The 17,340-nt window shown below is 41.4% G+C and overlaps 2 protein-coding genes across 8 annotated transcripts in view; one reads left to right on the forward strand and one right to left on the reverse strand.

Moving 5' to 3' along the window:
* Positions 1–17,340, reverse strand: part of tsnax (translin-associated factor X) — a 124,361-nt gene that overhangs the window by 91,501 nt on the left and 15,520 nt on the right. For 3 of the 6 annotated variants that reach the window (XM_059982147.1, XM_059982144.1, XM_059982148.1), the window contains exon 2: positions 10,454–10,531. The gene's annotated coding sequence lies outside the window, so the exon portion shown is untranslated. Of the gene's footprint in view, positions 1–5,104; positions 5,243–10,453; positions 10,532–17,340 lie in introns of those variants that run through there. The other 3 variants (XM_059982149.1, XM_059982152.1, XM_059982150.1) reach the window with 2 other exon arrangements.
* Positions 5,588–9,589, forward strand: LOC132400781 (uncharacterized). 2 transcript variants are annotated; one of them, XR_009514364.1, is made up of 3 exons: positions 5,588–5,798; positions 6,077–8,180; positions 8,459–9,589. XR_009514364.1 is itself a non-coding variant. In XM_059982134.1 (2 exons), the coding sequence occupies exon 2, from the start codon at positions 6,244–6,246 to the stop codon at positions 7,855–7,857; it is 1,614 nt and encodes a 537-aa protein (XP_059838117.1). In that variant the 5' UTR covers positions 5,588–5,798; positions 6,077–6,243; the 3' UTR covers positions 7,858–9,589. The 2 variants fall into 2 exon arrangements, 1 of the variants encoding a protein (XP_059838117.1); XM_059982134.1 differs by having other exon boundaries at positions 6,077–9,589.

A 17,340-nucleotide genomic window follows, 5' to 3' on the forward strand; every position in this document is an offset into this window, starting at 1 on the left:
CATTAATTATTATTTAAGATATGGCCAACTACAGTGATATCATCTGCAAACGTATATGGTGTTGGAGCAAAATCCGGCCACACTGTCATGAGCACAGTAAGGAACCATGCTTTGGTTACTCTAAGTACACATTCACTTTCTGCCTACACATATACAAATGTCATTGTGGCCACCTCAATAAATATGCTATCAACAAACTTCTCATGGATGCACCCCAGTGACTCCAATCACCTCTCTTACTTCAAAACTCAAAAGTTCAAACTGCTGCAGCTGAAGACACAACCCATGTGATTGTCTAGGTAACTGGATGTACAGTATCCAAATGTGATATAATGCCAGGCTTGCATTGTTTTTAACTTCACGGGACTTCTGATTCCTTGTTTTTATACACAAGGTCTCTGATTCCACAACCACCTGCCCCTGCCTGTTTCTTGCAGGGCCCCATGAGCCTGCAGCTTTTAACTTCTATTCTTGCCGTACTTTAGTGGAACAAAAATGGCAGGTATTTTTGAGAATAATGCAAAAGGTGCAGGATCGGTTCATTCCAAAGAGGAAGAAAGATCCCAAGGGGAGTAAGGGGTGGCGGTGGCTGACGAGGGAAGTAAAGGGCAGTATAAAAATAAAAGAGAAGTATAACATAGCAAAGATGAGCGGGAAACCAGAGGACTGGGAAGCTTTTAAAGAGCAACAGAAGATAACAAAAAAGGCAATACGCCAAGAAAAAATGAGGTACGAAGGTAAACTAGCCAAGAATATAAAGGAGGATAGTAAAAGCTTCTTTAGGTATGTGAATAGCAAAAAAATAGTTAAGACCAAAATTTGGCCACTGAAGACAGAAACGGGTGAATTTATTATGGGGAACAAGGAAATGGCAGATGAGTTGAACAGGTACTTTGGATCTGTCTTCACTAGGGAAGACATAAACAATCTCCCAGATGTAATAGTGGCCAAAGGAACTAGGGTAAAGGATGAACTGAAGGAAATTTATATTAGGCAAGAAACGGTGTTGGATAAACTGTTGAGTCTGAAGGCTGATAAGTCCCCGGGACCTGATGGTCTGCATCCCAGGGTACTTAAACAGGTGGCTCTAGAAATCGTGGACGCATTGGTAATCATTTTCCAAAGTTCTATAGATTCAGGAACACTTCCTGCTGATTGGAGGGTGGCTAATGTTGTCCCACTTTTCAAGAAAGGAGGGAGAGAGAAAACAGGGAATTATAGACCAGTTAGCTTGACGTCAGTGGTGGGTAAGTGCTGGAGTCAATTATAAAAGAGGAAATTACGACACATTTGGATAGCAGTAGAAGGATCAGTCCGAGTCAGCATGGATTTATGAAGGGAAAATCATGCATGTCTAATCTTCTGGAGTTTTTTGAGGATGTAACTATTAAAACGGACAAGGGAGAGCCAGTGGATGTAGTGTACCTGGACTTCCAGAAAGCTTTTGATAAAGTCCCACATAGGAGATTAGTGGGCAAAATTAGGGCACATGGTATTGGGGGCAGAGTACTGACATGGATTGAAAATTGGCTGGCTGACAGGAAACAAAGAGTACTGATTAATGGGTCCCTTTCGGAATGGCAAGCTGTGACCAGTGGGGTACCGCAAGGTTCGGTGCTGGGACCACAGCTGTTTACAATATAATATTAATGATTTAGATGAAGGGATTAAAAGTAACATTAGCAAATTTGCTGATGACACAAAGCTGGGTGGCAGTGTGAAATGTCAGGAGGATGTTATGAGAATGCAGGGTGACTTGGACAGGTTGGGTGAGTGGGCAAATGTATGGCAGATGCAGTATAATGTGGATAAATGTGAGGTTATCCACTTTGGTGGCAAGAACAGGAAGGCAGATTACTATCTAAATGGAGTTAAGTTAGGAAAAGGGGAAGTACAACGAGATCTAGGTGTTCTTGTACATCAGTCAATGAAAGCAAGCATGCAGGTACAGCAGGCAGTGAAGAAAGCTAATGGCATGCTGGTCTTTATAACAAGAGGAATTGAGTATAGGAATAAAGAGGTCCTTCTGCAGCTGTACAGGGCCCTGGTGAGACCCCACCTGGAGTATTGTGTGCAGTTCCGGTCTCCAAATTTGAGGAAGAACATTCTTGCTATTGAGGGAGTGCAGCATAGGTTCACAAGGTTAATTCCTGGAATGGTGGGACTATCATATGTTGAAAGATTGGAGCGACTGGGCTTGTATACACTGGAATTTAGAAGGATGAGTGGGGACCTGATTGAAACATATAAGATTATTAAGGGGTTGGACACACTGGAGGCAGGAAGCACGTTCCCGATGTTGGGTGAGTCCAGATCTAGAGGCCACAGTTTAAGAATAAGGGGTAGGCCATTTAGAACAGAAATGCGGAATAACTTTTTCACCCAGAGAGTGGTGGGTATGTGGAATGTTCTGCCCCAGAAGGCAGTTGAGACCAAGTCTCTGGATGCATTCAAGAGAGAGTTAGACAGAGCTCTTATATATAGCAGGGTCAAGGGATATGGGGAGAGGGCAGGAACGGGGTACTGATTGTGTATGATCAGCCATGATCACAGTGAATGGTGGTGCTGGCTAGAAGGGCCGAATGGCCTACTCATGCACCTACTGTCCATTGTCTATTACTTTCAAGCATCTGTTCCCACTGTTTTTAAAATCACTGGGCCTTTATTCCTGATCTTAATAAACCATAAGGGGCAAATGAGGATCTGAGTTTACAAAATTTGTAATAATCTACAGAAGGTATAGATCATTCCAAAATAAAAATAGTCATTTGGTAAAGGACCAGTTTCAGTAGGATGTGCACAGATCTTTTCTCTGGGTGGGGTGAATCGGTATCAAATTTGGCAGGCCAAACTGGAATTGAACTTGAAAAAAGTAGATATTTTAGCAGAGTCTTATTATATAACCAAGAGAGAGAAGGTGGTAAAATTAAAGACAGTGCACTATGTATGATTAAAAGGATGGAGATTGTAATAGAACAGTAAAAGAAAGTATAATTTCTTAGCAAAATGGGAACCAGGCTGATTACATAAAGTTCAGATAGAAAGTTAAAAAAGGTAATTGAGACAGAGAGAGAGAGCATGAGTAAAGACTGGCAGTGGACATAAAAGGGAAACCAAAAAGTTTGCACACATCAGTAAAAGAAAAAGTTGTAAGAGAAGTGGGACTGATCAGAAACCAAAAGGGCAAGTTATTCATGGATACAGAGTATGATTGAGGTACTAGGAAATTGGATTAACTTCAATATACATCTTATCATCTGCCAGCTTGTACTTCTTCACCTCCTTCCACTTTGTTATTCTAGCTTCTTTCTCCTTCCTTTCCAGTCCAGTTGAAAGCCTCTGCCCAAAATATCGACTGTTTATTTCCCTCCACAGATGCTGCCTAACTTTCAGTGTTCCTTCGGCATTTTATATTTGTTGTGTTAGATTTTCAGCATTTGCAGAATTGCTAATAGGCCAGAGGTTTTTCTACCATGCTATATGACTCTATGACTATAACTCCTTATTTTTAAACAGCGACTCTCTAGTTTTATATTTCCCCCACAAAAGCAGAACTTCTTTCACATTGACCCCATCAAGAACACTTAGGACCATAAGTGCTTCATTACAATGCTCGCTGACTCTTGAACTTCAAGCCTGATAGTACAACATTTCCTCATAAAATAACTTGCCCATTTTAGATATAAGTAAGCTCCTTCACAAAACCATGTTACCTTTAATGATTTTACTGAATTCTTCTAAGTGTCATGCTAAAGTTTTTAAGAATATTCCCCATGAGTCAGTACTAGGACTACTACTTTTCTTATCAAATAATAATAACTTGAACATTGTTGCACAGGGCACATTTTTAAAATCTGCAGATGACAGAAAACCTGGGGGCAAAATGTGCAAAAGAAATATGGCCAGGCAAGTGGAGAAGAAAGATAATCAGCAGATTAAAGTTAGTACTGAGAAATGATACGTTTTGATATAAAGAATAGAAAGAGGCAACATCCCTTTTAGAGTTCAATTTAAAAATGTTATAAGAACCACAAGATTTGTGGTTATACATGCATAAATAATTGAAATTGGAACTGCAAGTAATGAAAATAGTTAAGAAAACATAAAGGATCCTGGCTTTTATTTATAGATGAGCACAGAAGGCATGATGAAACTTTTGTAATATATTGGTTCAACAAAAGTGCAGTATTGTCTTGTTCTGAGCACCAGTTGTTGATATCACATGGAATGCCCAAACTGGTTGAAAATGGGGATTTTAAAGGAAGCTGAGTTGGGTCATTTACAGTATTTAGCTTTTTTTTTTAACTGAACATGCCTACAAATGTTTCACTCTTTCCTTCATCACTCACATGTGCGTCCCTTCCATTGTTGAAGATGGGGATACTCCTACAGCATTCTTTGTTTAACTATCCAACATTTTTCATGCAGTAGGGTAGCAATTCTTCAACCTAATCTATAAATTAAGAAATTGCTTAGTTGTGTCTAACTCTGCCATGGATGATCCCAAGCACAGTTGCTCAAATGACTGGGCACGTGACTAACGTCACCCTGTAAAAACCCAGAGCTACAAAAAAAAATGCCTACAAAAGCTCCAATGATCTCATTCCTGGAAGTGGAAGGATCTTTGAAGATGGGCTACACCTGGGGGAAACCTGAAAGATCAGCCTGGGGCAGAGAACACTGGTCAGCTTTGGTCAGCAACCTATGCCCCAGTAGGGGTGATAGACTAAGTAAGTAAGTAAGTTGTGTTTTTTGAATAGTTTTAGTGTGTAGTAGGCATATGTTGCAATTTCAGCAGGCTAGTACCTTATGTTTTTGGATATGTGAACTCTGACTTGATCATTGTCAAGGGCCAAATCATGAGGATATAGATTTTAGTGGTATACATTTCTGCCATTGCTGATGTTCCACAGTACTTCATCCAATTTTGATCTGCTGTATCTGTTCTATGGTTTTTTCCATTCAGCACATTTATAGTGGCCACAATGCAGGAGATTGTATTTTATCTTCACAAGGACTTGTGTGGTAATCATTTCTACTTATGCTATCATTAGATAATTACATATGTAACATGAAGATTGTGGAGGAAGTTAAATAGGTTTACCTGTTATTCCAGTTCACATTCTACCTGCTGTAGATTCAGTTGGGCAACTATATCCTTAAAGTTTCATCAACTAGGTTTGTAATTGTGCTACTAAGTCACTCTTGGCAATGCATGTTAAACTTCATTCACTCTGTAACTTCCCTTTGGATTTGGAAGCAATCTGATGTGGCAGAACTGAGGCAAGGCCACAGTTCTGTTGCCATGAGTAAGAAAGACAAAAGGATTGATTGGTTTAAGTGCTGGGCCAAATTGGAAAGATTGGGTACAGGCCGAATCAAGGCAGTGAGGATATTCAAAACAACAAAATCAAATGTATGGACAAAGATTTAAGCGCCAGCCAAATTGAAAAAAATCAGGTACAGGCCAAATTGAGGTGATGGGGTCCAGGTGCCAGAGCGCATCAGGGTGACTGAGCCCAGTAATGGTTGTTGTGCTGTCTTTACGACAGTTATTTAGTTTATAATATTTTCGCTTAGTAATTCATTCAATAGTATTTTCTAGTTAGAATTAGAAGTGTTTAAAGCATATTCATTGCATGTAAAATATATCGGCATGCGATGACGTCACATCCGGTTTCGCCGCGTCTTGTGGGAAAACACCGGTTTGAAATTAGCGCGAGGGTGGGGGCTTTCCACGAGGCTCACCTGAGCACAAGCAGTTTGCAGGCATGAGAAATCACAGTGAGAGCAACGCTGTAAGTTAATAGATAATCGATATATTGAACTAAGATATTAATGCTGATCCTGTTAGAGGTAACGTCGGTAGATAATGTTTATGCTTTCGTTAGTTAAAGAGTCGCGGATAGTTTGCATGGAAGTGTATTTAAAGTAGTCAATGGAGCAGGTAAACTCTCCCTGTATACTGCACCTTAGTGTAATGTAGTTATAGTCACCTTTGCAAGTATTTACACTTGAAATGTGATATTAAGGAAGGAACAAATACTGTATCAATCTTGTATTGTTTTATCAACAGTTTTCACCATATGTTAATGTGAAGAGTGAACAGTAAATGGTTAATCTTACTGCGATCTGGTTCTTATTAACTGTGGTTTATCCGGACGTTAAATTCGGCGTTTCGTTACACCCGAAGGAGAACGTGACAGTGAAAAAGCGGCATTATCAGGTGTTTCAAGTGCTGCAATGTCAGCTCAATCCGGGATCAAGTCGATGGCGCCCAGCGACAAGGGCAGTAGAACGACATCAAGTAAGTCCGCACAGGCAAGAGCCAAGGCAGAAGCCGCCAAGGTGCGACTGCATTACGCCAAACAAGAAGCAGTTTTGAAAATTAAACTGGCTGCCAGAGAAGCCGAAAGGGCCGCCAGAAAGGCAGAAGCCGCCAAGGTGCTACTGCGTTACGCCAGACAAGAAGCAGTTTGGAAAATGAAACTGACCACCAGAGAAGCCGAAATCCAGAAAGAAAAGGCTGCCAGACAAAGAGAAGAGGCTGCCAGACAAAGAGAAGAGGCCGCCAGAGAAGCCGAAACCCAGTTGGAAATGACAAAAATATCGACAGAGTTGCATGTGCTGCAGCTAGAAGGAGAAAGAGAAGCTGCCAGGGTGGAAGCAAAGTACATAGAAGAAGCTGAAGGGTCGCGTGATCTGACCGCAGTAAGATCTACTTTAGAAAGGACCAGACTGGAACGCACAAGCGACTATGTACAATATCAAATAGACAGGCAGGCTCGTCTCCCCTCTCCATACGTATTCGATAACTTCCCCAGCTACGAGGAACCTCAGAGAGTCACGGTTGCATCACATCCATACGAGGAAGGAAATTTACCCTCACGGCTCCGTGATGAAGTCAAGAATGAAAGAACCGACAACGCTCCTTCACCCCCACAACAGGACGGCGGGGAGGGAGAGGTTCACTCCAGGACAACAATTGTCAGCTCGAACTGTACAGAAGTTTGCGGTCAAACTCAGTCAAGCCGTTCTTGTTCCGAGATCTGCCTCACTGAGGTGTACCCTAAAGAAGCACAACAAGACATTACCAAGCGTAAAGTAACCGACGAGACGCTAGGTCAGTCAGTTTTCATTCAAACCGAGGATGACAACAAACTTGCACAATCAGCTCAAGATACCATTTCTTTAAAAATCAAAGACACCAAGGTCTTCAGAGATGAAGCAAATAATGGGGTTGCCCCATTGCCAATCAGAGAACCACGCCAGCGCTCACCAGATAACCAAGAGCAGGCAGTCAAACGGTTCACGTCCTTACGGAAAACCCAGAAAAGGAAACCTGAGATGCAGCAACGCACCCGATTGGCCCACGAGGTACTGTGCACCCTAATGGCAGAGGTCACAGCCATTATAAACGCACAATCATTCCTACCTGTGTCTTCTGACCCAGAAAACCCCTTTATACTTTCGCCATCAACGCTCCTTACGCAGAAGGCAGGAGCACCTCCTCCACCAGGAGACTTCTCAGACAAGGATTTGTACACAAAGCAATGGAGACAAGTCCAGGCTCTGGCAAATCAGTTCTGGCCTCGCTGGAGACAAAAATATCTACCTTCGTTGCAACAGAGACGAAAGTGGACAGAACCCCGAAGGAATCTTCAAGTTGGAGACTTAGTCCTGCTCAGGGACAAGCAAGTCGCTCGCAACAGCTGGCCAACTGCCAGAATCACTGCTACATTCCCTAGCGAGGATGGACATGTCAGGAAGATCGAATTGAAGACTACCGACCAAGGCGATGTGAAAATTTACCAAGGGCCAGTTACAGAAGTTATTCTACTTCTACCCAATGACTGATTAAGAGACTAAGTTTTGTACTCTGCTCATTGTGACCTTACGAAGGTCAAGCGGGGAGTGTGCTGTCTTTACGACAGTTATTTAGTTTATAATATTTTCGCTTAGTAATTCATTCAATAGTATTTTCTAGTTAGAATTAGAAGTGTTTAAAGCATATTCATTGCATGTAAAATATATCGGCATGCGATGACGTCACATCCGGTTTCGCCGCGTCTTGTGGGAAAACACCGGTTTGAAATTAGCGCGAGGGTGGGGGCTTTCCACGAGGCTCACCTGAGCACAAGCAGTTTGCAGGCATGAGAAATCACAGTGAGAGCAACGCTGTAAGTTAATAGATAATCGATATATTGAACTAAGATATTAATGCTGATCCTGTTAGAGGTAACGTCGGTAGATAATGTTTATGCTTTCGTTAGTTAAAGAGTCGCGGATAGTTTGCATGGAAGTGTATTTAAAGTAGTCAATGGAGCAGGTAAACTCTCCCTGTATACTGCACCTTAGTGTAATGTAGTTATAGTCACCTTTGCAAGTATTTACACTTGAAATGTGATATTAAGGAAGGAACAAATACTGTATCAATCTTGTATTGTTTTATCAACAGTTTTCACCATATGTTAATGTGAAGAGTGAACAGTAAATGGTTAATCTTACTGCGATCTGGTTCTTATTAACTGTGGTTTATCCGGACGTTAAATTCGGCGTTTCGTTACACCCGAAGGAGAACGTGACAGTTGTCGATTTAATCAGCAGGCCAGATTGTAAAGACCAGGGTGTTGGGGCCTAAGGCAAAGGCCAGGGCAGTTCATTTTGCTGCTCTGTAACACTTACTCAGCTCTGTGCTGAACTATGAGTCTCAGACTCTTTTTGGGGACTTCAGTTCAGAATGCTATTTGGTTGCCATTATTGTTTGCATGATTAGTTTTTTTTCTCTCTGCACATTGGATGTTCAACCATCTTTTTTTTAAATAGTTTCTTTTGGGTTTCTTTTTTTGCTGCTGCCTGTTAGGAGATGAATCTCAAGATTGTATAATAAATGCACACTTTAATATAAATGTAATTCGAACTCAGAGTGTATTCTATATGCTTATTTCTTCCAGTACTTCTTTTGAACTTCACCTAGGGGTGCAGCTTGCTGACAGGCTTGAGTATAGCACCAACACAGAGGCTGTGCACAAGAAGGGCCAAAGCTGTCTCTACTTCTGGAGGAGACTGAGGTTCTTTGGAGTATGCAGGCCCCTCCTTCATATGTTCTATCAGTCTGTTATTGCCAGTACAACCTCCTATGTGGTAGTGTGCTGGAGCAATGGCATCAACATGGGTGATTCCAACAGGCTCAACAAACTGATCAGAAAGGCTGGCTCTGTTATAGGAGTCAAACTGGACACACTGGAGGCATTGATAGAGCAAAGGACCCTACAGAAAATCCTGGCAATACTGGACAATGTTTCTCACTTCTTCATGCCACCCTAGCTAAACAGAGGAGCAGTTAGTAACAGACTAAGACATCTGCACTGCTCCAGAGAGTGTGATATGAGGTTATTCTTACCCTCGGCCATTAGGCTCTATAATAAGTTAACTTAGAGCTGGGGAAGTGATGACCCCTCCCCTGTTAGACTGTTTGAGGCAACTTTTTTTTTAAATTCTTTCTTACTTCTCTTCTAATATTCCTGTATCTGTGCACTTGTAATGCTACTGTGACACTGTAATTCCTTTGGGATCAATAAATTATCTATCTATCTTCTAAACATGGAATTTTCTCATCTGTTAAGAAGGGACTATAGGAGGCAATCATGCCCAGTGAATTTTAAAGGCTACTCCTTTCTGCCCATCTTCCCATGTTTGACCACCTGAGGTAGATCTAACTTGTCAGATGGAAAAGATGTACCCAGGGATTAGTTTCAATATAATTATAAATATAATTAATCAATATAATTAGTTTCAATATAATTATGGAGAAGGATAGGTCTGGACCCAGGGTTGAGATTTTTGATTGGAGAAATGCTAACTTTGAGGAGATGTGAAAGAATTTAGAAGGAGTGGATTGGGACAATTTGTTTAATGGGAAGGATGTAATAGAGAAATGGAGGTCATTTAAAGGTGAAATTTTGAGGGTACAGAATCTCTATGTTCCTGTTAGGTTGAAAGGAAAGGTTAAAAGTTTGAGAGAGCCATGGTTTTCAAGGGATATTGGAAACTTGGTTCGGAAAAAGAGAGAGATCCACAATAAATATAGGCAGCATGGAGAAATGAGGTGCTCGAGGAATATAAAGAATGTAAAAATTATCTTAAGAAAGTGTTACGTACCCCGTAACTGGGTCACTTACCAGCAAAGATAGAGTGGTCCGTTGAAGTCTGATGGTACTATTTTTAACAGTATTTACTGATAAAACTACACAAAAATAATATCAACGCAAACATACAGATAATATACGTCGTCAATACTAAATCTAAAAGTGCGGGTATAATAATAATCAATAAGAAATAGCTCTATCGTTGTCTAGGGGATAATGTATTGTCCAATGGAAATATAAAAGTCACTTTAGTTCATTCAGGCTGCAGCCTTTGATTGGCGAGAGACGATGTTTTTAGAACTTGCCTGTTTTCCTTTTTATGATGTCGATCCTTCGAAATGTCGTCGGTGGTGATCTCTTCTTTAGCTAAGCCATCTTCAATCCTGGGCAAGGGGAAAGGACACACGTGAGCCTTCCACCGGCTGTCGCTATTAAACGCTGTCACAGTATTTCCAGTGTTTCTCCTGATGCGTCTAAAGGGGCTGTTCCCCAGACCCTCTTTTATCCTGACTCACAGGGTCTCAGATGTCAATCAGGTTGGGATGACGCAATCCCTCAACCAACCCCCTCTGTTCATTGCCTGCGGGCTTCGATGAATAGTACAGTACCCAACACACAATTCCGTCTCCAAGAGATAATGGCCGTTATCCGTGGCTTTGTCTCTCGGAGGCCCAGGACACATTCCAAACCTTGAGGAATCTGCGTGTCTCTCTCTCATTTCCTGGGTCCCAAACCCGAATTAATAGCGATCTTGTGATTCTCAAAAAGGAGGGGGCTACTTTGTACCCTTCAGCCCCTCAGAGCTGGGGCACAGGCGTAACAAAAGAAATTAGAAAAGCTAAAAGAAGATATGAGCAAACACAAGGAAATCTGCAGATGCTGGAAATTCAAACAACACACACAAAATGCTGGTAGAACACAGCAGGCCAGGCAGCATCTATAGGGAGAAGTGCTGTCGACGTTTCGGGCTGAGACCCTTCATCAAGAAGATACGAGGTTGCTTTGGCAAGTAAGGTGAAAATAAATACAAAGGGTTTCTACAGTTATACTACTGGCAAAAGGATAGTGAGGGATAAAATTGTTCCCTTAGAGAATCAGAGTGGACAGCTGAGTGCGGAGCCAAAAGAGATGGGGAAGATTTTGAACAATTTTTTCGGTATTCACTGAGGAGAAGGATATTGAATTGTGTAAGGTAAGGGAAACAAGTAGGGTAGTTATGGAAACTATGATGATAAAAGAAGAGGAAGTACTGGCGCTTTTAAAGAATATAAAAGTGGATACGTCTCTGGTTCCTGACAGGATATTCTCTAGGACCTTGAGGGAGGTTAGTGTATTATAGGAAAGATGTCAACAAAATAGAGAGAGTACAGAGGAGATTTATTGGAATGTTACCTAGGTTTCAGCACCTAAGTTACAGGGAAAGATTGAACAAGTTATGTCTTTATTCTTTGGAGCGTAGAAGGTTGAGGGGGGACTTGATAGAGATATTTAAAATTATGAGGGGGATAGATAGAGTTGACATGGATAGGCTTTTTCCATTCAGAATAGGGGAGATTCAAACAAGAGGACATGAGTTGAGAGTTAGGGGGCAAAAGTTTAGGGATAACACAAGGGGGAACTTCTTTACTCAGAGTGGTAGCTGTGTGGAATGAGCTTCCAGTAGAAGTGGTAGAGGCAGGTTTGATATTGTAAGTTAAAGTAAAATTGGATAGGTATATGGACAGTAAAGGAATGGAGGGTTATGGGCTGAGTGCAGGTCGGTGGGACTCGGCAAGACTAAGCATTCGGCATGGACTAGAAGGGCCGAGTTGGCCTGTTTCTGTGTTGTAATTTTTATATGGTTATATATATGTATATTGAATAGATTAAAAATCGTGCAAAAAACATTATATTAAAAAAGTGAGGCAGTATCCAAGGGTTCAATGTCCACTTAGGAATCAGATGGCAGAGGGGAAGAAGCTGTTCTATAATTGCTGAGTGTGTGCTTTCAGGCTTCTGTAACTCCTACCTGATGGTAACCATGAGAAAAGGGGATGCCCTGGGTGCTCAACTTCCTTAATAATGGACACTGCCTTTCTGAGACTTCACTCCTTGAAGATGTCCTGGGTCAGGGGTGGGCAAACTTTTTGACTTGTGGGCCACAAAGGGTTCTAAAGTTTGATAGGGGGGCCGGACCAGGAGCAGATGGACGGAGTGTTTTGGTAATACACCTCATAAGAGAAAATAAACAAATGCATTACAACAAAATATCTGTCTTTGAAGTCTCATGGCATTTAGCTATTTATTGAAATGACTTTTAAAACACTGAAAATTAAATGAATAAAATACAGCTTTTTTTAATAGTAACAGTTATTATTTTAAAGCACTGAAAATTCTGTTATCCTTCAAGATATTATCATCATCACTCTCCTCCTGACTGTCTTTATTTCAAAAATGGTAGGATATGCAGGTCTACTTGTCCTGCTCCTTCTTATTCAATTGTCCCCTGTGCCAAAACTCAACAACGACCAGCACAAGGACAGAACAGTGACAGCACGCCAGTATGCGGAGCGCGTTATTTGATCTGGAGCGCATTTTTTATTTTGAGAACGTACGTGCACCTGCGCACTACTCATGTCCATCACTTAACAGAAATGACATGTAACATGTAAGGCTTATTGAAAAAAATATTTTCAAATGCATTTTTTACATAACACAACAAAGAAACTTATTTTTAATTTCAGTGGGAACAGTGTTGTTGGTCTCCCTTTTTAGCCAGGGCATCAAAGTCTGGATTTAGTTTTGTTGTGGCGATTCTCAGGATGGATCTGAGGTTTTGGTCAGTTAACTTGGATCTGTGGCTGGCTTTGTTGATGTTCATGACGCTGAACGCCTGTTCACACAAATAGGTCGAGCCGAACAAAGAGTAAAGCGCAAATGTGGAGTAATACGCTGCACCTCAACAAAGGTCAATGTGTAGCGGTGTGCTACATGCAGTGCTAAAATTACGACACGGAGTCAGTAACTGCAGTCGAAGAAAAAAACTTTATTCAAAATCCCCAGCCTCACTTTTAAGCCTCCCTCAACCTGCCCCCCGTGGCGCAGAGGCTCCAAAGCTCTGTGCTCGCAAATCCCTGCAGGCTATCTCCCTTAGCCGGAACGCTGGCTAATTGTGAACCGGTTCGAATGTGCCAGGAAATGGGTCGCCACAAATATATATGGAGTGCGTCATCTATTGGGAAAATGCCAGAATTGCGGGGAAAAAGCGTTAACAAGGTTTATTAATATAATTTCATCAAGTTCTGCGGGCCGGATTAAAAAGCTTAACGGGCCGCATATGGCCCGCGGGCCGTAGTTTGCCCATGCCTGTCCTGGGTACTTTGTAGGCTAGTAGCCAAGATGGAGCCGACTAAATTTACAACCCTTTGCAGTTTCTTTTGGTCCTGTGTACTAGCCCCCTATCTATCTAGCCCCTTAGAATACTTTCCAACAACTTTACTACTGATGCAAGAACTTTTTGAACCAAAGTCATTATTGATTGCAGGATACTTTATGTTTCAGAAATGGAATCAAAAAGAAGGGGAGTCCATTTCAGTATATGCAGCTGAATTGAAGAGGTTGTCTGAACATTGTCATTTTGGTGCACTGAGAGATCATTTAGTTTGTGGAATCTTACAAGGAAGCATTTAAAAATGACTCCGAGCATGGCTTACATTTAAAAGAGCAGTTGAAAATGCTGTTTCAGTGGAATCAACAGAGACGCAATTGCAGTATTCACTTGGATGAAGACAAGCTCTGTTGTGGTCGTCTGCGGACTTTAGTTCCACTCACTGGAGGTAGGGCCTCAAGCCGGTGGGTTGTCTGTTTACAGCTGTCAAGAGAGAAGCTCCTGAGCTGATGCGCTCCACAAGGGGCAGCATAGTGTGTAATCTGTACTGGAGTTGGTGCTACCTTCCCCCCCCCCCCCCACCACAGCGTTCACTCAGAATACAAGCTCTATTGTGCTTGACTGAAGATTTCAATGGAGTGAAGGGTCTGAACTATACACGTATATACTTTGTCTGGCTGTATTTTACTGATGTTCTATATGTGCTTGTTATCTTGTATATGCAAGGACTAGGCCACAAGCCGTGGTGTCACCTGAAAGATGCAATGGATCCATTGCACTCCACTGGGAGCAGTGTGGCATGGTGTCTAGACTAGAGTGGGTGCTGCCCTTTATTGTTCGCTTGGCAAAGGATGAGTTCTAACGTGGTTGACTGAAGATTTCAATAGACTGCAGGGTCTGGACTATACACATATATATTTTGCAAGGTTGTATTTTACTGATATTCTATATGTGCTTGCTATCTTGTATATGTGAGGACTCGGCCTCAAATCACGGTGTTGTCTGAGAGAGGCATCAGAGCCGTTGCACTCCACCAGGGGCAGTGTTGTGTGCCATCCAAGTTGGAGTCGGTGCTGTCCCCACCATCACAAGTGTTGGCTCGGTCGGTGACAAACTCTATCTCTATTGTGATCAAATGTAGATTGATGGCATGAGTTTTGGACTCTTTTATTGAGTGATTGTGATATCATTTGTGTTTGCTATCTTGTGTGTGTGTTGTGTGTGACTGTTGGTACTGTGTTTAGCACTTTGACCCCCGAGTAACACTGTTTCATTTGGCTGTATTCATGGGTATTCATGTATGGTTGAATGAGAATTAAACTTAAGTTGCAGTCAGGAATTAAAGCGAGCATGAACAAAATTGCAGCTTCTGAATTGAAAATGCCCAGGCCTAACTCTCCAACTAAGAACTTACAGTGGAGAAAAGCATACTCCTGTGGGAATGATATTGGTGACAATGAAATACAACAACCAACAAGCCATGTTGAGATTATATGTGGTAAAAATCAGGAGAACATGCATTGTGGGGACATGAGTGGCGGAGACAATTACAACTTGTTTGGAAATCCATCCAACATTTTGCATGCCGCATCCCCTGCAACAGAGTCTGAAAGCAAATTAAGAAAGGTATTGGATGATGCTACAACTGTCTGTATGCTGTATACAATGAAACATTACCCAACAGAGGATAAATAGTTGTTGGTGCCAAACTCTGTGGTTGGAAAGCATATTGGACCGAGGAAAGGCCACATTGCTCAGAGGAATTGTAAAAGTAACAAAAGCAGTGGTCTGACTACAACAGTTTTTGCGGGCAAAATGTCTGAGAAAGCTTATGATATTTTGATCAGGTGATTATTTCAAAGGTTCAAAAGTCTAATTTAATGTCAGAGAAATGTATACAACACACATCCTGAAATGCTTTTTCTTCACAACCATCCACGAAAAACAGAGGAGTGCCCCCAAAGAATGACCAACAGCTGAATGTTAGAACCCCATAGTCCCTCCCCCAGTTCCCCCCATCCCAAGCATAAGCAACAATCTCCCCCTCGCCCCCACTGGCAAAAAAATGCATTAGCACGTGCCATCAGGCACTGAAGCATGAGCAAAGCAATAGCAAAGACACAGACTTGCACTATCCCCAAAGACTTTGTGTTTCACCTGGTATACTACATACCACAGTCTCTCTCTCTCTCCCCCTCTCTAATAAGGGAAAAGGAGATGTTTCCATTTTCCCAGTGAGCAGGGAGACATAACAAGCAGCTCGCTGGTTTATGAAGTTAAAAGTCCATTACGTTGCTTTTTTCAGGCTCTGTGCCTGAAGATCTCAAAGATCCCAGGTCTCCAGGCACACAGCCATAGATATTTTGACTCCCTCAACGACACGGGTCTGCTGCCATGACACCAACCCTCAATCTGCCTGTCTCCAGAGCCCCATGATCCTAGGCTTCCAAATCCGAGCCAGACTCTTATGCCGAGCACTTGGCGTGCCAAACAACGGCCAGTGTGAAACCCTAAGAGCAGGTCCTATTCCTGCAAAGAACCGAATTCAGCGTGGACTCCAGGTTAGGGTCTTCAAAAGAACACTGAAAGGGAAAAATAAAGTTATTAAACATGGAAATAGAACTGTTTCTGAAGGTGCAAGCAAAGGAGTTGCTGTTTAGTGCCATCATTACTCCACTCCACCTCCAGAGTAATAATTACATTATTTATGAAATATGGCTTAGTTTTAGGCTGGAAGAGAGTTCAAAAAGCATCAGGAAAGTTGCAAGAATTTGGCTTTTGTTGAGTATAAACAACCAGAATCTACTCTACAAGCATTAAGGTTATTCCATGAACTTCAAGTGGGAGATAAAAAAGCTGCTTGTAAAAGTAGATGCAAAGATCAGAGCCCAGCAGGATGAATGGAAGGGCAAAAAGAAACAAGTCAATGGAGAAATTAAAATAGAGGATTTCTATATATCAGATAATGTAGTGGATGAGGAAATCATGAAATCATTAATAAGAGAATATTTCAGTGAAATAAGTGCACCTGCCCGAGATCAAAATGCATGACCTGGTAGAAGGAAAAGGAAGAAGAAAGGCATCCGGAGCTGTCAAAACCACTTTTTGTAGTGTCAGAGCTACCTCCTACAACCACCGCTGTGGAGGCCCTAGAACCTGAGGTTGTTTTCACAGCCACAAGTCTCCTCTGCCAAGCAGTGATTTCCCTTGTCAGAAAAGATGATATCCCACAAGTGTCTGAAATCCTTCACAGTGATTAAATCTTTAGTCCTGAATGGGCTTATGTTGTAGACGTCTGCATATAGTAGTTATATTCTATAGTATACGGTGTATATAGTTGAGATGCATTATCTATTGAGGGAGTTTATAGCTAAGCATGCAGGAATGTATTGAGTTATTGGTTTCCTTTTCTACTACTAAAACTATCACTGACATAGGTTGTTAAATCTGTTGTAAAACAAATTTCACAACATACGTTAGTGATGATAAACTTGATTCTGATACCTCAATGTATGAAATTATCTGTCCAAATAACATGTAAACAAAGGACTTACAATGTATTTTGGTACATGACAATAATAAAACAATTACCAAATGCCTCAGCTGTACATGTACCAATAATGTCATTTAAAATTTTTATGTATAAAATGTTAAAGAACTTCTACAGCATCTGTGTATATCAATAAAAATCTTTCAAAATTGGTTATATTGTAACTTCACAAAGAATTCTATAACAAACTTTTTTGAGTTTTCAAATGATTACAGAAAGAAAAAAATATATACCCTTCCCCCTCCCCCTAACATCCCTATAGAAAAAAAAGAAAA

The sequence above is a fragment of the Hypanus sabinus genome, chromosome 10 (genome assembly GCF_030144855.1).
Source record: "Hypanus sabinus isolate sHypSab1 chromosome 10, sHypSab1.hap1, whole genome shotgun sequence".
Lineage (NCBI taxonomy): Eukaryota > Metazoa > Chordata > Chondrichthyes > Myliobatiformes > Dasyatidae > Hypanus > Hypanus sabinus.

Bases quoted from the DNA above. Each gene is read 5' to 3' on its own strand.
- LOC132400781 (XM_059982134.1), top strand. From the start codon at position 6,244: ATGTCAGCTCAATCCGGGATCAAGTCGATGGCGCCCAGCGACAAGGGC.